At 46.3% G+C, this 22,367-nt stretch overlaps 1 protein-coding gene across 2 annotated transcripts in view; it reads left to right on the top strand.

The window, feature by feature from the left end:
- The window catches only part of LOC137309807 (NACHT, LRR and PYD domains-containing protein 3-like), a 30,439-nt gene extending 13,312 nt beyond the window's left edge, over positions 1-17,127 (top strand). The window contains exons 2-10 of one of the 2 annotated variants that reach the window (XM_067977842.1): positions 1,439-1,571; positions 2,845-2,940; positions 4,973-5,139; positions 8,075-8,243; positions 8,349-8,414; positions 11,258-12,995; positions 14,557-14,643; positions 15,119-15,286; positions 15,460-17,127. In XM_067977842.1, coding sequence (XP_067833943.1) covers positions 2,877-2,940; positions 4,973-5,139; positions 8,075-8,243; positions 8,349-8,414; positions 11,258-12,995; positions 14,557-14,643; positions 15,119-15,286; positions 15,460-15,547 — 2,547 coding nt within the window. In that variant the 5' untranslated portion in view covers positions 1,439-1,571; positions 2,845-2,876 and the 3' untranslated portion in view covers positions 15,548-17,127. The remainder of the gene's footprint in view (positions 1-1,438; positions 1,572-2,844; positions 2,941-4,972; positions 5,140-8,074; positions 8,244-8,348; positions 8,415-11,257; positions 12,996-14,556; positions 14,644-15,118; positions 15,287-15,459) is intronic. The other variant, XM_067977841.1, reaches the window with a different exon arrangement.
- Positions 17,128-22,367: the final 5,240 nt, after the last annotated feature.

Genomic DNA, 22,367 nt, shown 5'->3' with positions numbered 1-22,367 from the left:
TGCTACCTTCAGGGAACTGTGGACATGCATTCCAAGGTCACTTTGTTCCTCTATAGCTCAGTATCCTCCCATTTATTGTGTACTTCCTTGCCTTGTTTTCCCTCCCCAAATGCATTACCTCACATTTCTCTGGGTTGAATTCCATTTGCCACTTTTCTGCCAACCTGACCAGTCCATTGATATCTTCCTGCAGTCTAGTTTTCCTCCTCACTATCAACCACACGGCCAATTTATATATCATCTGCAAACTATCATGCTCCCTATATTTAAGTCTAAATGATTAATATATATCACAAAAGGCAAGGTGCTTAGTACTGAGCCCTGTGGAACCCCACTGGAATCAGCCTTCCAGTCTCAAAAACACCTGTCCACCATGACCCTTTATTCCTGCCACAGACAATTTTGGACCCAACTTGCCACTTTCCCTTGGATCCAATGGGCTTTTACTTTTTTGACCAGTCTGCCTTGTGGGACCTTGTCAAAAGCCTTTGCGAAAATCCATGTAGACTACATCAAATGCACCACCCTTAACAACCCTCCTTGTTACCCCCTCAAAAAATTCAATCAAGTTAGTCAGACATGACCGTCCCTTCAATCCATGCTGGCTGTACTTGATTACTTCGTGCTTTTCCAAGTGACAGTTTATTGTGTCCCTCAGAATTGATTTCAATAATTTGCCCACCACCGAGGTTAGACTGACTGGCCTGTCATTACTCAGTCTGTTGTGCGCTCCCTTTTTAAACAACGGTACAACATTAGCAGTCCTCCAATCCACCGGCACCACGCCTGTATCCAGTGAGGATTGGAAAATGAAGGTCAGAGCCTCCGCTATTTCCTCCCTTGCTTCTCTTAACAGCCTGGGAAACATTTTATCTGGCCCTGGTGATTTATCTACATTCAAAGATGCTAATCCCATTAATACTTCCTCGCACTATGTTGATCCCATCCAATATTTCACACTCCTCCCCCTTAACTACAATCTCTGCATCGTCCCCCTCTTTTATGAAGACAGATGCAAAGTATTCATTAAGAACCATACCAACATCTTCCACCTCCACACATAGTAAAGCCTTCAGTTATCCCGGCTCGATGTTCTGCAATTCTCTCCCCAAACCTCTCCACCTCCCTCTGCTCCTTTAAGACCCTTCTAATATCCACTTCTTGAATCAACCTTTTGACCACCCCTTCTTTATTCAGCATCCATCTTTTCTCTGATTCGGGTTCTGTGAAACGCCTTGGGATATTTTTTGATGTTAAAGGCGCTATGGAGATGCAAGTTTTCGTTGTTTATTTATTGTACTAGTGCCAGTGTGAGAGAAACAGCAGGAACTGAATTTTACAAAGTCTCAAACTTGGTTATAAAGTAATGCCGCCGAATAACTTCGAGAGTTTGGAGAAATTACTGATCTGAGACTTAATCACTTTTACATTTCCACAGTGGGGAAAGGAAAGGACACTGACTGATAGTTTGATGGGAAACGCGTGTGTGGGGTCGTACACAAGTGGAGAATCTTCAGAGTAAAACAGCAGCCATATCGACCAATTATATATTGATGGCGTTTTCTGAGATTGTAAGATGTTTAAAGCTATACAACAAATAAATTCTGTGCATCACCGAAGGGTTTAAAGTTACACGAACCATAACATTTCACATTAGTGTTAATATTCGAACAGTGGTAACTCTCCTCACCTCCTACAGTGCTCATTAGTGTTAATATTGGAACATTGGTAAATCTCCTCACCTACAGTGCTCATTATTGATAATATTAGAACAGTGGTAAATCTCCTCACCTACAGTGCTCATAAGTGTTAATATTAGAACAATGGTAAATCTCCTCACCTCCTACAGTGCTCATTCGTTTTAATATTAGAACAGTGGGAAATCTCCTCACCACCTACAGTGCTCATTAGTGTTAATATTGGAACAGTGGTAAATCTCCTCACCTACAGTGCTCATTAGTGATAATATTAGAACAGTGGTAAATCTCCTCACCTCCTACAGTGCTCATTAGTGTTAATATTAGAACAGTGGTAAATCTCCTCACATCCTACAGTGCTCATTAGTGTTAATATTAGAACAGTGGTAAATCTCCTCAACTCCGACAATGCTCATTAGTGTTAATATTAGATCAGTGGAAAATCTCCTCACCTCCTACAGTGCGCATTAGTGTTAATATTAGAACAGTGATAAATCTCCTCACCTCCTACAGTGCTCATCAGTCATTTGCTGACACATAAGAGATGTGGTAAATATATTCTAATAGAAGCACCAACCAGGAGACATCTCCCTGAACACATGGACAATGTCACTGCCCACAAACACCAGCGGAATCACACCCAGCTATATATTGTATTTGTGGATAGGTATCATATTCATATTCTGAATTTAATAACGTAGCTCAACAAATCAAAAATATTCAATACATCTGTAAATTAAATGATACAATACCCCCAAACTGTGTAAAACCGAGTGAATGTTCATTTAATTCATCAATGATCACCCTCTCCATATTTCCCTCCAGAATATTCACTACCTCAGGAATAACGCTGGTTCTGGCCTGCACTGTTTGAGTAAATCTTACCAATGGGCACTCCCAGTCCAGAGTCTTGTCCGACGGGAACTGGGTTGTGGAGATCAGAGGGACCCACTGGATTTCACTGAGCAGCTGTCTGTATCACACCTGATGTGGGGTGTTGATCATAACACTCGAGAAATTCTCGATCCCAGAACTAACAGCTGTTGTACTGATGGGGGAGAAGAGACTGGATATCATGTTTAACAAGAGAACGTTCTCATCATTTTAATATTTCTGTCTAATCCTCCCAGTAATATATTTATTACAGAGCATCAGAATCTGGGAACGTTTGTCACCACCATGGCTGAAGGACCAAACAGGGGAGAAGATCCAACATCTTCAACAAGAATGAGAATGGAAACAGGTAGGTTCAGAAAATTCATCAAAATATAATTTCTCTCCTGACAAAGGATCCAGATCAGGAGCAAGAACCTGCAGCTCACACAGGAAGAGGTAACAACACAGATACTGTGTAGATAGAGGGAAGTGAGTGACCATCTGGAGGGACATTGCAGTCACAGGTGGAGGGATCTCCTGAGTACTGGAATTGTCCAATAGATACCTGATGTTGGGGACTGTAAGGTGGATAGAGACAGTGACTCAGAGGATGGGGAGCAGGGGGACACCCCGAGTGGGGTGGGGGTGAGAGGTAGGCGGGGCACAGGAATAGGAGAGTGATAGTGGTGGGAGATTCTATAGTCAGGGGAATAGAGAGTCACTTCTGCTGCCCTGAGTAGGTACCGAATAGTAAGTTGCCTCCCTGGTGCTAGAGTGAACAACATCCTGGAACGCGTGGGACCACCTCTGAAAAGGAAGGGGGATCGGCAAATAGCCATAGTCGGAAACAATAATACGAATACGATTATAGAGGGAATATTAAGATTTAGGCTCGAGACTGTAAAAACAAGCCCTCCGGGTGGTGGTCTCCAAATTGTTTTACACTGGGCTGCTTAGGATGGAAATATGAGTCAGGTCAATGTGTGGCTGCAGGGCTGGAGCAGGAGGGAAGGGTCCACGGTCTTGGGGATCGAGTGAGTTCAGGGAGAAGGGACGGGACGGTCACGGTCTGAACCGACCAACAATGGTTTTACAGACTGGGTGAATGGAGCAGGAGGGAAGGGTCCACGGTCTTGGGGATCGAGTGAGTTCAGGGAGAAGGGAAGGGACGGTCACGGTCTGAACCGAACAACAATGGTTTTACAGACTGGGTGAATGGAGCAGGAGGGAAGGGTTCACGGTCTTGGGGATAGAGTGAGTTCAGGGAGAAGGGAAGGGACGGTCACGGTCTGAACCGACCAACAATGGCTTCACAGACTGGGTGAATGGAGCAGGAGGGAAGGGTTCACGGTCTTGGGGACTAGAGTGAGTTCAGGGAGAAGGGAAGGGACGGTCACGGTCTGAACCAACCAACAATGGTTTTACAGACTGGGTGAATGGAGCAGTGGGACGGTCATCAGCTGATATGACTGGAGGGTGGGAAACATCCGGGCCTGAGACTAGAGAGTGGAATTAATAAAACTGTTGGAGCAGGAACAGAAGATTTATGAAATAATGAAAAGTTATTAGCAGGATAAAAGGTAGGAGGTTTTTCAGTATTGGGAGATAAATTATGGATGTTGAGGGGGGGAAGAAAAACGAATAATGGATAAAATTCCCCAAAAATTGGAGTTTGGATTACGTTTTATGTCTGTGAATGTACAAATCATTCCAAACACATTTGGAAAGTCAGAAGCATAGGAGATATGGTCCAGGAGCTATGAGACCATATGGTTTAGGTTTACACGGGAATCAGAGCAAAATCTTCCTGGTTATAACATTTTGCGGGGAGTTTAATGAAGATTCTAACACTGATGGTGTTGGTGGGAATGTAGGTGTACTGGAGGAGGATGTGGGACCAGAGTTAGAGATAACTAGAGAAGGATTTGGATCTGAGAAGAATAACCAAAGTAGAGATGCCGCTGGACCTACAACCAATGTGGTTAAATGAAGTCAGGGAGGAGACTTTGGATATAAAATCTGCGCTGATGGATTCGAAAGAGACAAAGTAATGTATCTGTTCAAGAAAGAGAGAAGATAAACTGGGTAACTGGAGATCAATTAGTGTACATCAGCAGTGGGCAAACTACTTGAATCTGTAATTCCAGGTGGAATTAATGAACATTTAGAGATATAGGGGATGATCTGTAGACAAGTCGTGTTTCACATAATTAAACACCGGTTTTTAAGAATTGACTGTACGGATTGATGGAATGTAGCACAGGCGGTGTATATGGGTTTTCAGAAGGTGTTTGATAATGTGGCTCACAGGAGGCTTCAGCCGTTTGGTATAAGAGGAAATGTAGCCGCCCGGATAGAAAGTAAATAATGTGTTTAGTTTTCTCCATTTTTGTTCACAGATCCGAACACTGCAATCACTGAGTTCCTGACAAAGTGCGACGATTACCAGCTGTTCCAGTTGACGAAATTCTACCGGGACAGACTAGAACAGGCGATTGAAGAAGGGGTGGAGGGACTCAGTCTCATGTTAACAGGCGAGGACCATTTCAGTGGACAAGAATATCACGTAAGTGGGATGGACACAGAATGAGTTTGGATTATTTAAACGTAACAGAAGTGACAGAATATCACATCTTAGAATCACAGAATGTTACAGAACAGAAACAGGCCAAAAAGAGGAGAAATGGATAAAACTGAAAATTTTGAATCTGAACCAATGATACGAAGAGATGATAATACCCAATGGATCAGTCAGTATCTGTACAGAGAAAGGACAGGGTAACGACAACAGCAACATGCATTTATATCGCGCCTTTAACATAGTAATTCGTCCCAAGGCGCTTCACAGGCGCGATTATCAAACAAAATTTGACACCGAGCCACACGAAGAGATATTCAGAGAGGTGACCAAAAGCTTGGTCAAAGAGGCAGGTTTTGAGGAGCGTCTTAAAGGAAAGGAGAGCGAGGTAGAGAGGCGGAGACGTTTAGGGAGAGAATTTTCAGAGCTTCTGGACTAGGCAGTTGAAGGCACGGCCACCAATGATGGAGCAACGACAATTGGGGATGCACAAGAGTCCAGAATTGGAGGAGTGCAGAGATCTGAGGGGTTTGTAGGGCTGGAGGAGGTTACAGAGATAAGGAGAGGCAAGGCCATGGTAGGATTTGTGCAAAATGATGAGAATTTTAAAATCGATCAGTTTCCGGATCGGGAGCCAATGTAGGTCAGCGAGCACAGGGGTGTTGGGTGAACGGGACTTGGTGTGAGTTAGGCTATGGGAAGCAGAGTTTTGGATGAGCTTAAGTTTACGGAGGCTGGAATGTGAGAGGCCTGCCTGGAGACCATTGGAATGGTGGAGTGTGGAAGTGACAAAGGGATGGTTTCGGTCTTCCCAATATTTAATTGGAGGAAATTTCCTCCGGACGCAACTATTCCAATGCTCTCCTGGCCGGCTTCCCATCTTCCGCCTTCTGTAAACTTCAACACATCCATAACGCTGCTGCCTGTAACCTGTCCCTCCCCCGTCCCGCTCACCCCTCACTCCTGTGCTCGTTCACCTATCGCAGTTCTCGAATGACTTCAATTTTAAATTCCCATCCTCCTGTTTAAATCACTTCAAGGTCCTGCCCCTCACTAGAATTCTCTCTTGCTCTGACTCTGGCATCTTGTGCCTCTCCCCATCGCCCGACCAGCGGTGGCCTAGCATTCCGTAGTTTATGGACCCAGGCTCTGGAATTCACTCCCGAAAACCCTCCACCTCTCTATCTCCCTCTTCTCCTGAAAATTTGATTCTTTATCCAGCTTTTGGTCATCCCTAATAATATGCCCTCCTTTGTCTCAGGCCCATTGTCTGATTCCACTCCTGTGAATCGCCGTGGGATATTTTTCTATATTAAAGGTGCAATGTTGTTGTTGATGAATCAAGATGTTCACAGAATATTTTGCCCATGTTCAGAATGGATCAGAACCCGGCCCAGTGATTACTTTATGTGCTCAATAAACTGGGAGATCCATCACGGAGCAGCTCCTTTCCTTCTCATTCTCAGTCTTTGTCTTTCACTCCACTCCTCAATATAAACTGGGAGATCCATCACGGAGCAGCTCCTTTCCTTCTAATTCTCGGTCTTTGTCTTTCACTCCACTCCTCAATATAAACTGGGAGATCCCATCACGGAGCAGCTCCTTTCCTTCTCATTCTCAGTCTTTGTCTTTCACTCAACTCAATAAAAACTGGGAGATCCCATCACGGAGCAGCTCCTTTCCTTCTAATTCTCGGTCTTTGTCTTTCACTCCACTCCTCAATATAAACTGGGAGATCCATCACGGAGCAGCTCCTTTCCTTCTAATTCTCGGTCTTTGTCTTTCACTCCACTCCTCAATATAAACTGGGAGATCCCATCACGGAGCAGCTCCTTTCCTTCTCATTCTCAGTCTTTGTCTTTCACTCAACTCAATAAAAACTGGGAGATCCCATCACGGAGCAGCCCCTTTCCTTCTTATTCTCAGTCTTTGTCTTTCACTCCACTCCTCAATATAAACCGAGAGATCCCATCACGGAGCAGCTCCTTTCCTTCTCATTCTCGGTCTTTGTCTTTCACTCCACTCCTCAATATAAACTGGGAGATCCCATCACGGAGCAGCTCCTTTCCTTCTCATTCTCGGTCTTTGTCTTTCACTCCACTCCTCAATATAAACTGGGAGATCCCATCACGGAGCAGCTCCTTTCCTTCTCATTCTCTTTGGGGATAGAATATAAAAACAGGGAGGTATTGCTGCAGTTCTATAAGGTATTGGTGAGACCGCACCTGGAATACTGCATACAGTTTTGGTCTCCATACTTAAGAAAATACATACTTGCTCTCGAGGCAGTACAAAGAAGGTTCACTCGGCTAATCCCGGGGAAGAGGGGGTGGACATATGAGGAGAGGTTGAGTAGTTTGGGACTCTACTCATTGGAGTTCAGAAAAATAAGAGGCGATCTTATTGAAACATGTAAGATTGTGAAGGGGCTTGATCGGGTGGATGCGGTAAGGATGTTCCCAAGGATGGGTGAAAATAGAACTAGGGGGCATAATCTTAGAATAAGGGGCTGCTCTTTCAAAACTGAGATGAGGAGAAACTTCTTCACTCAGAGGGTAGTAGGTCTGTGGAATTTGCTGCCCCAGGAAGCTGTGGAAGCGACATCATTAATTAAATTTAAAACATAAATCGACAGTTTCCTAGAAGTAAAGGGAATTAGGGGTTACGGGGAGCGGGCAGGAAATTGGACATGAATTTAGATTTGAGGTTAGCATCAGATCAGCCATGATCTTATTGAATGGTGGAGCAGGCTCGAGGGGCCGATTGGCCTACTCCTGCTCCTATTTCTTATTCTCAGTCTTTGTCTTTCACTCCACTCCTCAATATAAACTGGGAGATCCCATCACAGAGCAGCTCCTTTCCTTCAGTCTCAGTCTTTGTCTTTCACTCCACTCCTCAATATATTCATCATTATTCTTTACAGAAAGTCACTGAGCTCGCGGAGAAGGCAAACAGGACGGACAGTTCCAAACTTCTCCTAAATCTGGTGATGGAGAAAGGCTCTCAGGCCCGAAGGAAGATGTGGGAATCCTTTGTGAAAATGTACAGATTACCAAAGTTGGACAAAATACTGAAAGAGATTCAGGAACTTGGTACGGTAAAATCACACACTGAATTCAATTTCAGATTGAAACACTGCATAATTTACTATAATATTACACAGATCTGATTTCATGAAAGCTCATTGATTTAAACAGGTCCTGATCCATTTGATTATATGAACATCGGACGAGGTTTATCGGAAATACCCAATCACCTGAAAGGTAAGTGATGAAATGGAGATTTCAAACCGTTTATTTCACTCCTGAGAATCAGAATGTTTGACTGTAGTCTTTTGTTTAGAGATTGTCAGAATCTGGGAATCAGAAATTCAAAGGATGGAGGAAAGAGAATAAACGTTCATTTCAATTTGTCGTTAATTCTGTGAAACCACTTGCATCTGGCAGGATCCTAATACACTGCAGCACTTCATACACTTCTGTGAGATGCCCTGGTATAGCAGGAAAAACATGTTTTGCGCAGCCTGAAGTTAAAAGTCACAACTTGTTTTGAATTATTGGTAAGTTTGTATTACTCCAGTTAATCCAGCTGCCTACATTCCTGGCAGCATTCTGAAACGCTATGAATCCCCAGACACACCTGGCAGGATCCTGATACACTGGGAATCCCCATACACACCTGGCAGGATCCTGATACACTGTCAATCCCCATACACACCTGGCAGGATCCTGATACACTGGGAATCCCCATACACACCTGGCAGGATCCTGATACACTGTCAATCCCCATACACACCTGACAGGATCCTGATACACTGGGAATCCCCATACACACCTGGCAGGATCCTGATACACTGCCAATCCCCATACACACCTGACAGGATCCTGATACACTGTGAATCCCCATACACACCTGACAGGATAATGACACACTGTCAATCCCCATACACACCTGACAGGATAATGACACACTGTCAATCCCCATACACACCTGGCAGGACCCTGATACACTGTCAATCCCCATACACATCCGGCAGGATCCTGATACACTGTGAATCCCCATACACACCTGGCAGGATCGTGATACACTGTCAATCCCCATACACACCTGGCAGGATCCTGATACACTGTGAATCCCCATACACACCTGGCAGGATCCTGATACACTGTGAATCCCCATACACAGCTCCTATGTGCCACACAGATGTCCTGGGCTGACAATCCATGAGCAATGCCATGAGCCAGATGTTATGGGTTACCTGCGCCCCGAGAAATCTGCCCACCATCAACTGTAGGGAAAGAGGTGGAGAAATGCGAAATATTAAAATGTTTTCATTTCACAGCAGAGAATGATACATTAAAATGTTCGATCTGATCTGAGAAGATGCACAGATGTTCACTCAATAGTTCATTAATCCGTGGAGGATTGTGAGGGAAAGACAATGTTCAGGGTAATTGGGAAGTTATGGGCGAGCTTCAGAATGGCAGTGAAAGAGAGAACCTTATTCTACTGAAAGAATAGTCCTTTAACTCAGGGGTCTTTTTATACGCAATATAATGACTGATGGAAACAGATTTGTAATTTCCCAAACCTTCATTGCAGGAAATTCAGAACAAAATGAAACAACAGAGTATAATTATTGGGAGAACAGTTGAAATGAACTGTGAATGTTTTCTGCTCTAACATTACACTGAGTGATGTGGGCAGTAGTTCTAATTCTAATTCTAATCGATGATATGAAAGGACTGTTCGAAAAACACATTCAATGTAGGTGTAAAACTGCTGCAAAATTGTTGACAATTTCTGAAACACAATATAACAGGAGAGTGAGTAAGACAGAAATGGCCATTTGGCCCAAATAAGCGTGGCCCTGTTGGAGAGATGACCGCACCTACCCCTCCTCTCAGTGTATCCACAGAAACATGTTCAATTGTCTCTTGACCCCACTTACACTGCTCCTTTAGTGTCCTTCCCAGGCTCTCTGGCCCTTTGGGTGAGAAAATTACCCTGACTTCCCTTCCCCGTTATTAATTATTTTGTTGATTGTGAACTTGCTTCCTGTTTCCGATGTGTATATTCAAGACTGAGATCGATAGATTTTTGGGCACTAAGGGAATCAATGGATTTGGGGATCGGGCGGCCAAGTGGAGTTAAGGTCGATCAGCCACCATCTTCATGAACGGCGGAGCAGGCTCGAGGGACTGTATGGCCTACCCCTGCTCCTGTTTCTTATGTTCTTTCTAATGTTGGGAATTCCACTGAAACCTTTCAAGACCGAAGTCTCTTGCCCAAACAAAATACATCACCATTCCCTCAACCTAAACTCCAAAACCTTAAATTATCTTTGAGTCCCATCTGTCACTTCAGAATGGCAGTAACCTTTACCTCTGATCAGGTGACTATAGAAGTGCAGGCAATGCACCAGATAACCTCCCACGTCCAGTTTCTAAAAGGTTCCCCACCACCGAGGTTAAACAGTGAAACTTCTGCCCATTCACAGACTATCCCTCTCCCAGTGCCCACAATATCCCAGATAAACTGCCCGAGGTCTGATACAATAACAGTGGGACTTCTGTCCATTCACAGTCTGTCCCTCTCCCAGTGCCAAAATATCCCAGATAACCTGCCCGAGGTCTGATACAATAAGAGTGGGACTTCTGTCCATTCACAGTCTATCCCTCTCCCAATGCCCACAATAACCTATTTCCCATTTCCGCAAAAGGTCAGCACCACTGACGGTTTCATAAATTATTCCATTGGAAACTCTAGTTTCGTATAACAGAATCATGTGTGGATTTGTAATGAGATGTCCAAGGTACAGGGCAGGGCTGATTGAATTAATCATCAGAGGGAAAATATCACCTTCATAGAAATCTCCATGTTCAGTAAATATTAGAATCAAGTGAGGATTTGAAACTTCTCTCCGCCATGATTCACTTTCAAGCGAGGTTTTCAGTAACTGAGTTTAATTTCCTGCTCACACCTCTATTGAAGCTGTGAATTAAATCTCGGAAAATTTTACTGAATCGTAAAGTGATATTGAGAATTTGTTTTTATGTCAATGCATCTTATATTGAGAACCACTTTCTGTCTGTTCTAATTGAAGATGTTCAACTGAAACACAAGGAAACACTTCGGGTCCAAACTGAAACACTGAGAGTGAACACGATCCTAATAAAGGAGAAGGTTAAGATTTTCCAGCTGGTCAATCTATACACTGAGCTAACGGTCATTTCTAATGTTCGAGATCGGACACTAGTAGAACATGAACTGCTGGCAAGAGGCAGAGACCATGAAGAGTGGAGAGAGAAACATCTCCGGAGAGAACTGGAAAAAATCCGAACTGATCAATTGTTCCAGAGCAGTTTTTCCCGGAGAAAATCCAAATCTGGGAGTTCAGTAGCAGTGAGCGGAGTCGCGGGGATTGGAAAAACAACAATGGTACAAAAGATTGTTTATGACTGGGCCACTGGGAAAATATACCCACACTTTCAATTTGTTTTCAGTTTTAAATTCCGCGAATTGAACGCGATTAACTGCAGAATAAACCTGAGGAATCTGACACTGGATCTGTATCCTTACTTTGGGAATATTCTGGGAGAGCTCTGGAAGAACCCAGAGAGATTACTGTTTATATTCGATGGTTTAGATGAATTCAAGGACAGTATCGATTTTGCTGACAATCGAAGAAATACAGAACCTCAGTACATGTGCACAGATCCTGAAGACTGGTGTGAAGTGTCTGACATTGTGTACAGTTTAATACAGCACAAGCTGCTCCCAGGATGTTCAGTGCTCGTGACCAGCCGCCCCACTGCATTACATTTATTGGAAAAGGCTGAGATCAGTGTCTGGGCTGAAATCCTGGGATTTGTTGGTGAAGAACGGAAGGAATATTTCAACAAGTTTTTTGAAGATCAGGTGGTGGCAGCAGCTGTTTTCAAACATGTGGAGGAGAACGAGATCCTGTACACCATGTGTTATAACCCTTCCTACTGCTGGATCCTTGGTCTGTCACTCGGTCCCTTCTTCACACAAAGAGACAGGAAACATCAGCGAGTTCCCAAGACCATCACCCAACTATATTCCTACTATATTTACAACATTCTGAAAAACCATGGCCGAGAGATTGAATCCCCCCGTGACGTGTTACTGAAGATCGGTGAGATGGCCTTCACTGGAGTCTCCGAGAAGAAGATTGTGTTTAGAAATGGAGATTTGATCAAGTACAATCTGCAACCTTCCCAGTTCCTGTCTGGGTTCATGATGGAACTTTTGCAGAGAGATGATTCTGCCCAGAGTGTGGTTTACACATTCCCGCACCTCACCATCCAAGAGTTTGTAGCCGCACTCGCACAATTCCTGACTCCAGATCCAGGGGACATCCGGAAACTCCTCAGTGAAGCCCACAGCAAGGAAGATGGGAGATTTGAGATATTTCTCCGTTTTGTTGTTGGTCTCTCCTCCTCACAGTCAGCTCGGCCCCTGGAGGAGTTTCTGGGTCCATTTCTTCATCAAACAATCTGCGGAGTGATTGACTGGGTGAAGGAGAAGGTTGAAGGAGAGATTGGAAAGACAGAGAGTGAAACTGGGAAATCGAACCTCCTGAACACATTCCACTACCTGTTTGAGTCTCAGAATAAAACACTGGCTCGGGTCACAGTCGGATCTGTTGAAACACTTACATTTAATGGATTGCGACTGACCCCGATTGACTGTGCTGTGTTGTCTCATGTCATTGGACTCTGTGATACAATTAAATTCCTCGATCTGGAGAACTGCTACATTCAGTGTGAAGCACTCCAGCGGCTGGGACCCGCACTGCACAAATGCCAGGTTTTGAGGTAACTGTTTATTTGTCTCTAACTGTTAGGCCAATTGCAGAACAGTCACGGATTGTATTGTTGCTCGGTAATGAAGAGAAACAAACAGTTCAGTTAAATCAGAGAGAAGCAGATTCAACACAAATATGACAAATAATAAAAGAATCGGTTCGTAATTCCCTCAGGACTGGAGAATCTTAAATGGATCCTGGTGAACCAGTCAGGATTTCACAGCCCTTATCGGATCAGTAAATACAGGTCACTGAAAGAGTCTGATAATTTAATTGTAATAAATTATATTTATTGCTGTTTTTCTCACTGCCTGCGATACGTCCATTGAAGAGATTCCTTCTCACTGTTACTTACACGTAGACTGACACTAATTGCAGCAGTCTGTGTGTCGGAGCATCCCACCCTCTTACCGAGGTGTGGGGGCAAGTGACGGTCACCGGACTGTCAACGTGTGTAGGAGAGGGAAGCAGAAACACCAAACATTCAATAACAAAGAGCAAAACACAGCTTTCGGGCAGTCAACCGCCAGTGGGCGAGCTGAGCTTTCCCCGCAGGAGGTCGGTAAGTTATCTTAACTCATCAATGACACAGCCCTTCACACTCTCCAATACATCCACCATCTCATCACCCAGCTGGCAGCACTCGTGCCTCTGAGTCAGAAGGTCGTGGATTCAGGCCCCTCGCTCATTAATCCAGGCCGACACTTCAGTGGGATTTTGGAACTAAAATCTGTCGGTAAAAACGTTCCAATCTAACGGGTTGTGGGGTATTAGCCCAGGAGTACAGACACACACAGGCCAGCGGTGTGGCCCCACACAAAGCGGGAGACTCCTGGGTTAACCAGGGGGCAGTGAACCCGGGATATTCCCATAATCTGCCCCCGTGTGTGTGAGGCCCCGCTCGGGGAGGGAACTTCAGAAAAATCCCCATAAACTGTCGGGCCCGTTACACCTGAAATAAATATGGAGACAGTTTAATGGGCATAAAGAGAGAGACTCCCCTCCCCTGTAAACAAGGAGCAAATGGACATTTAAAACTTGTACCAGGACAGAATAAACACTCCTTATCACATGAAATCCTGGGGGACGGATTTTACAGCAGCCGTTAGCGCCGTTTCACAAAATAACTCACCCCGAGATATTATACAGATTAATATAATACTGCATAAAGTACAGGAAATCACCGCTTTATTATTTAATTCGGGGAAAATCGCCACATTCCCATAAAATCTGGGATTTAAGCAGCAGCAGAAGTGAGACAAGTTTCCCCAAACATGATGGGATCGGCCACTGACCTCCAGGAGGGTCATTCTGATCATCAGGGAATGAGACCGGACTGAGGGACATTTAAAGGCATCACACAGACAGCACTTTATTTAATAAATACATTTACTGACAGTCACTGAATCTATGGGGAGTTGGACAGAGTGAGATTCATTGTCCGTGACAGGGAAATCTGGTTATTAATTTCCTGAAGATTTTTCAGTGTTTCCTGTAATATCAGAGAGAAATTGTATCAGATCGGGGATTGGACTCAGTTTGTCTCTCACGCTCTGTCTTTTTGTGTTTAGACTGGCGAGCAATAAATTGGGAGATTCAGGAGTGAAACTATTGTCTGCGGCTCTGAGGAACCCGGACTGTAAAATACAGAAACTGGAGTAAGTATCAGACTGTGTGAGATTGTGTTTATAATAACTGGATATGTAACACGGTACATCAATCTCAGTATAAATAATAATAATGCAAATAAATACTGGAAATATACTTTGATTCCTGTTATCTCTGCTCGTCTCTGTCTCTCTCTCTCTCTGATCTCCAGGTTATGTGATAACGATCTCACAGCTTCTTGTACCGAGGATCTCTCCACCGCTCTCAGTACAAACCGGTCACTGACGGTGCTGAAACTGAGTAATAATAAACTGGGAGATTCAGGAGTGAAACTACTGTCTGCGGCTCTGAGGAACCCGGACTGTAAAATACAGGAACTGGAATAAGTCCCAGACTCTGTGAGATTGTGTTCATAACAACTGGATATCTGACACGGTACATTAATATCAGTATAAATAATAATAATACAAATAAACACTCGGGATTTACCATGATTCCTGTTATTTCTCTCTCTCTGATCCCCAGTCTATGGGATGTCAGTCTCTCAGATTCTTGTACCGATGATCTCGTCTCCGCTCTCAGTACAAACCGGTCACTGACGGTTCTGGACCTGGGATCAAATTCCTTCACAGACCGATCTGTCCCCGCTCTCCGCTCCCTCATACTGACCAGCAGGAATCTGGAGCGGATCTGGTGAGTGTTTGCGTTAATGTTCAATGTAATAAATAAAATATCAATGGGATTCAATCCCTTTTTATGGGTAATATTTGTCTGTAATTATTATTGAAATATTTACCCCAGTCTCCCTGTTATTTACACTGTTGTTCAATCTGTTTATTTCCTGTTGAATCTTTAATCTGTTTCAGGCTGTGGGGGAATCAGTTCAGTTCAAACGGAAATAGACACCTGGAGTCACTGCAGGAATTCAGACCCAGACTGAGAGTGGGAGTGTGAACATTTCAATTTATTACCATTCCCGGTCTCATTATATGAACATTTCAATTTATAACCATTCCTGGTCTCATTATATGAACATTTCAATTTATAACCATTCCTGGTCTCATTATATGAACATTTCAATTTATAACCATTCCTGGTCTCATTATATGAATATTTTTGGCCGATTCTCTGTCCCTCCCCTTTAACCGGCCGCGCTCCAGGTTTAAATCCTAACGGCCCTTTAACGGTTTCCAGCTCGAGCTGAGCGAGCGTCGTCTCCCATTGTGACGTCAGAGGCCCAGCGACAGGGTCACGAGACTCAGTCACCCGGTCCCCCAGCGCTGATTCTGCCGGATATCCGGGGCTGGATGGTCGCCAATGGGGCACTGGGTCAATGGACAGACAGGGAGGGCCCAGGGTGGGGCTCAGTCTGGGCTGCAGTGAGACACTGGGTCAATGTACAGACAGGAAGGGCCCAGGGTGGGGCTCAGTCTGGGCTGCAGTGGGACACTGGGTCAATGTACAGACAGGAAGGGCCCAGGGTGGGGCTCAGTCTGGGCTGCATTGGGACACTGGGTCAATGTACAGACAGGAAGGGCCCAGGGTGGGGCTCAGTCTGGGCTGCAGTGAGACACTGGGTCAATGTACAGACAGGAAGGGCCCAGGGTGGGGCTCAGTCTGGGCTGCAGTGGGACACTGGGTCAATGTACAGATAGGAAGGGCCCAGGGTGGGGCTCAGTCTGGGCTGCAGTGGGACACTGGGTCAATGTACAGACAGGAAGGGCCCAGGGTGGGGCTCAGTCTGGGCTGCAGTGGGACACTGGGTCAATGTACAGACAGGAAGGGCCCAGGGTGGGGCTCAGTCTGGGCTGCAGTGGGACACTGGATCAATGTACAGACAGGAAGGGCCCAGGGTGGGGCTCAGTCTGGGCTGCAGTGGGACACTGGATCAATGTACAGACAGGAAGGGCCCAGGGTGGGGCTCAGTCTGGGCTGCAGTGGGGCACTGGGTCAATGTAGAGACAGGAAGGGCCCACGGTGAGGCTCAGTCTGGGCTGCAGTGGGACACTGGGTCAATGTACAGACAGGAAGGGCCCAGGGTAGGGCTCAGTCTGGGCTGCGGTGGGGCACTGGGTCAATGTAGACAGGAAGGGCCCAGGGTGGGACACAGTCTGGGCTGCAGTGGGACACTGGGTCAATGTACAGACAGGAAAGGCCCAGGGTGGGACTCAGTCTGGGCTGCAGTGGGACACTGATAATTGGATTCGGTACTCCTGGGTGCCTCTCCCAGTGATGAGTCAGAATCTGGAACGTGTCCCTGAGCACCGCGTGGTCAGCTGCCGAGGCCCAAAGCTCTGGAATTCTGTCCCTAAACCTTTCCACCTCTCCGCCTCTCTCTCCTAATTTACTATGCTCCTTAAGACCTCCCTCTTTGACCAGCCTTTTGACCACCTGTCCTAATATTTCCTTATGTGGCAAATTATGTCTGATTGCTCATGTGAAGAACCTTGGGATGTTTTGCTTATATAAAGGCGCTATATAAATGTAAGTTGTTGTCCATATGCTGTGTTAATAAAACTCCACCGTTTACTTCAGCTCCGGCCTGCCCCCCTCATTATTTAAAATAAAATTACTGGTTTTCGTATTTTAAAATATTGAATAAAGGTTCCTGGAAACTACGTCACACATCCTCCAACTGGTACCATAGATATGGCCGGTCGGTCTATTCACCGGGTGGGTCTTACGCGGTGTGGGGGGGGGGTCTGGATATGCAATTTACACAAATTGTGTGGAGCTCAGCTGGGGCTCCACAAAATGGCCGCCTGACATGCGACTTAAAATGGCCGCAATGCAACGCAAAATGACTGCCATGCAGCTTTTGCAAAATGGCTGCCAAGAACCAGCCAGCAATATCACAGAATGATATTTCCCTGAAGCAATCCATTCGGACCTTCGAGCCTGTGCAGGCTCTTTGCAGTTGGTTCCACTCCTTTCCTCAAACCGAACAATGTGTTCCTTTTCAAGTATTTATTCAATTTCCTTTTGAAAGTTACTATTGAATCTGCATCCAACACCCTTTCAGGCAGTAAATTCCAGAACATAACATCTCGCTGCGTAAAAATAATCCTTCCTCATGTCACCTCTGGCATTTTTGCCAATTATTTTGAATGTGTGTCCCCTGGTTACCGGCCCCCTGCCACTGGAAACAGTTTGTCCTTATTTGCTCCATCAAAATCCCGCAAATGGCCGCTCTGTCCCCTCAAAGTTGTGCCATCTCCCCGAAACACAAGCATCATTTTGAAATTGTAACAAACCCTCGAAGCCCGTTCAGCAGTTCATGTTCCCGACGTTAATCTCCTCTCGGCCCCTGTTTGTCTCACACTGGGTTAACGTGTTTGTTTAACATTGCAGGCCGGGCTACTTTAACCCCAGGCTTTAACCTGGTGACATCAGAACGGTCACAATCGAATGGGAACATATTAAACCGAGGCCCCAAAACCAGAGCCCAGAGAGGAAATTAAACCCCAGGGCAATAAACAGACCGAACTCACGTGGGCCCTGTTTGGTTGCAGCCTGTGGAGGAGGCCTCGGTCGGTCCCCTCTGGGGGAGGCCTCGGTCTGTTCCCTTTGTGGGAGGAGGCCTCGGCCGGTCCCCTCTCAAGGAGGCAATGGGCACCCCAGAATAATCCAGATTGGCACTCTTTATATTTAGGCCACCACCACAATAACTGCTACTACAACAACAATAACTTCTATTCACAATATATATATATATGTATTTACTCATGGCCAGCACGGCAGCAATCTTGGACAAAATGGCGGCAAGTCCGGTGGTCATCTTGCACAAAATTGCGGCAAGTACGCCGGCCATCTTGGACAAAATGTGGGCAAGTATCACGCAGAGTGTCCCCAGTGATATCACAGTATCTGCGGAGTGAACCCAATCACCCCAGTGTTTTCCAGATTGCACCCAGGGATCCCACAGTGCAGCCAATCACCCCGGAGGGATCGCAGAGTGGCAGTGTTTATATTTAGACCACCACCACCACAACAACTACAACAGCAACAACTTGTGTTTATAATATATATAGATTTACATACGGCCAAAATGGCGGCATTTTGGACGAAGTGGCGGTCGGTACGGCGGCCATCTTGTACAAAATGGCGGCAACAATTGCACACAGAGTGCTCAGTGATCACGCAATGACCCCAGAGTGCACCCTTTCACACCAGAGTGATTCCAGAGTGCATCCAGTGATCCCAGAATGCACCCAGCCAACCCAGAGTTACCCTCCAGGATGCCAGCGTGCACCCAGTCGCTCCAGGGAACAGCCAGTCACCCCAGAGTGAACCCAGACTGCACCCAGGGCACTCAGAGTGAAGCCAGTCACCCCAGAGTGATGCTGGAATGCACCCAGTTATCCCGAAGTGCACCCAGTCACTCCAGAGTGATAAACAGTGCAACTAAGAATCCCAGAGTGGCAGTCTTTATATTTAGACCACCGCCATAACTACTGCTACAACAACAGCAACTTCTATTTATTATAGATATATACTATATATATATATATATGTATTTACACTAGGCGAGCATGGTGGCATCTTGGACAAAATGGCGGCAAGAACGGCAGCCAACTTGGACAATATGACGGCAAGTATGGCAGCCATCTTGGACCAAATGTCGGCAAGTACCGCGCAGAGTGTCCCCAGTGATCCTACGGTGACCTCAGAATGTCCCAGTGACCCTACAATGACACCGGAGTGCACCCAGTCACCTCAGAGCGATGCCAAATGACAGTCTTTATTTTTAGACCACCACCACAACAACTACTCCTACAACAACAACTTGTATTTACACGACGGCCACAATGGCGGCAAGTACGGCGACCATCTTGGACAAAATGGCAGCAAGAACGGCCGCCGTCTTGGATAAATTGGCGGCAAGAACACAGCCATCTCGCACAAAATGGCGGAAATACCGTGCAGATTGTCCCGAGTGATCCCACAGTAACCCCAGAATGTCCTAATGAACACAGTGACCCCAGAGTGCATTCAGTCACTTCTGAGTGATCCGAGATTGCACCCTGAGATCCCAGAATGCACCCAGTCATCCAAAGAGTGATACTAGAGTGCGCCAAGGGATTCCAGAGGGCACCCACTGATCCGAGAATGCACCCAGTCAACCCAGAGTGACCCGGAGTGCACCCATGGATCACAGAGTTCACCCTGTCACCCCAGAGTATTTACCCACGGCCAGCATGGCGGCAAGTACGGCAGCCATCTTGGACATGAATGCGTCAAACACAGCGACAATCTTGGACAAAATGGCGGCAAGTGCGGCGGCCTTCTGGAAGAAAACGTCCGCAAATACGTCGGCCATCTTAGACAGAAATGCTGTAAATACGGCAGCCATCTTGGACAAAATGGAGGTACGTCAACCATCTTGGTTGAAATGGAGGCAATTATCGCGCAGAGTGACCCCATTGCTCCCACAGTGACCCCACAATGTCCCAGTGACCCCAGAGTTAACCCAGAGTCGCACACTATGATCCCAGAGCGCACCCAGTGAACCCAGAGTGCAACCAGTCACACCACAGTGACCCCAGAGTGCACCCCGGGGATTAGGGTGCACCCTGTCTCTCCAGAGTGATTCCAGAGTGCACTCAGTGATCCCAGAATGCACCCAGTCTAACTAGAGTGATACCAGTGCGCGCCCGGAGATCCCAGAGTAAAAGCAGTTAACCCAGAGTGATCCCAGAGTGCACCCAGCGATCACAGAGCGCATCCAGTCACCCCATAGTGAACCCAGAGTATTATTCCCGGACAGAATGAAAGCAATTACCGCAGCAATCTTGGACAAGATGGCGTGAAGTACAGCGATCATCTTGGACAAAATGGCAGCAAGTAGTGATGCCATCGTGGACAAAATGGCGGCAAGCACGGCAGCCATCTTGGATAAAATGGCGGCAAGCACCGCGGCCATCTTGGACAAAATGGCGGAACGTACCGCGCAGAGTGTCCCAGTGATCCCACAGTGGCCCTACAATATCCAAGTGACCCTAGAGTTAACCCAGAGTCGCACCCAGTGATCCCAGGGGGTGCCCAGTGATCCCAAATTAAACACAGTCTCTCCAGGCTGATCGAGAGTGCACCCAGGTATGCCAGAACGCACCCAGTCACCATAGACGGATACCAGTGTGCAGCTGGAGATCGCAAACTAAACCCAGTCACCCCAGTGTGATCCCAGAGTATTACACACGGCCGGCATGGCGGCAAGTACGGCAGCCATCTTAGACAAGATGGCGTCAAGTACAGCGGCAAACATGGACAATATGGCTGCAAGCACGGTGGCCATCTTGGCAAAACGGCGGTATGTACGGCAACCATGTTGGATAAAATGCAGCAAGTACGGAGTCCTTCTTGGATAATATGGCCGTAAGTATGGCGGCCATCTTGGACAATATTGTCGCAAGTGCGGCAAAAATCTTCGACAAAATGGCGGCGACGACGGCTGCCATCTTGGTCGAAATGGTGGCAAGTACCGCGCAGAGTGACAGCAGTGATCCCACACTGATCCCAGAATATCCCAGTGACCCCAGAGTTAAACAAGAGTCACACCCAGTGATCGCACAGGGCACCCAGTCAACCCAAAGTGATCACAGAGTGCATCCAGAAATTCCAGAATGCACCCAGTCACCCCAGAGTTGCTGCAAGTACGGCGGCCCTCTGGGGTAAAATGGCGGCAAGTTCGGTGGCCTTCTTGGACAAAATTGTCAAAATATGTCGGCCATCTTGTCCCAAATGGCGGCAAGTATTGAGGCCACTTTGGACTAAATGGCGGCAAGGACGACGGCCCTCTTCGACAAAATTGCCGCAACCATGGCGGCCATGTTGGACAAATTGGCCGTATAGTACAGCAACCATCTATGACAAGATGTCGGCAAGTACAGCGGTCATCTTGAACAACATGTTGGCAAGTACAGCAGACATCCTGGGCAAAATGTCGGCAAATACCATCTTGGAAAAAATGGCGGAAATTACCACGCAGAGAGTCGACAGTAACATGAGAGTGACCCCAGAACGTCTCCGTGAACCCACATTTACTCCACAGTACACCTAGTCATCACGGAGTGATCCCAGAGTGCACCTAGAGAACCCCGAGTGCACCCAGTCATCCAAAAGAGATCCCAGAGTGCTCGCAGTATCCCAGAGTGAACCCATGGACATCAGAATGATCCCAGAATGCACCCAGTCACCCCACAGTGATCCCACAGTGGCGGAAAGTACGGCGGCTCACTGGGACAAAATGGCGGCGAGTCCAGCAGTCTTGGACAAAGCGGCCGAATTTTCGGCTGCCATCTTGGTAAAAATTGCTGCAAGTATGGTGGACATCTTTGACAAAATAGCAGCAAGTACAACCGCCACCTTGGACAAAATGGCGGCAAGTGCGCACGAAGCTTGGACAAAATGGCGGAAATTACACTGCAGATTGTCGACAGTGATACCACAGTGATCCCAGAGTGCACCCAGTGAACCCAGACTGCACCCAGGCTCCGCAGATTGATCCCAGAGTGCGTTAGTGATCCCAGAATGCTCCCAGTGACCCCAGAGTGATACCCGAGTGGCATTCTTTATATCGAGACCACAACAACTACTAATAATACAACAACTAGCATTTATAAGTTATGTATCATATGTTTATATATATATATTAACACACTGAGAGCATGGTGGCACGTACGGCATCCATCTTTGACAAAATGGCGGCAGGTACGAGGGCCATCATGGAGAAAACGGTTGTTAGTACGGCGGCCATCTTGGACAAAATGGCGGC

Source organism: Heptranchias perlo, unplaced genomic scaffold (genome assembly GCF_035084215.1).
Source record: "Heptranchias perlo isolate sHepPer1 unplaced genomic scaffold, sHepPer1.hap1 HAP1_SCAFFOLD_181, whole genome shotgun sequence".
Lineage (NCBI taxonomy): Eukaryota > Metazoa > Chordata > Chondrichthyes > Hexanchiformes > Hexanchidae > Heptranchias > Heptranchias perlo.
The sequence above is the reverse complement of the archived record's forward strand: the minus strand, read 5'-3'. Positions and strand labels throughout refer to the sequence as shown.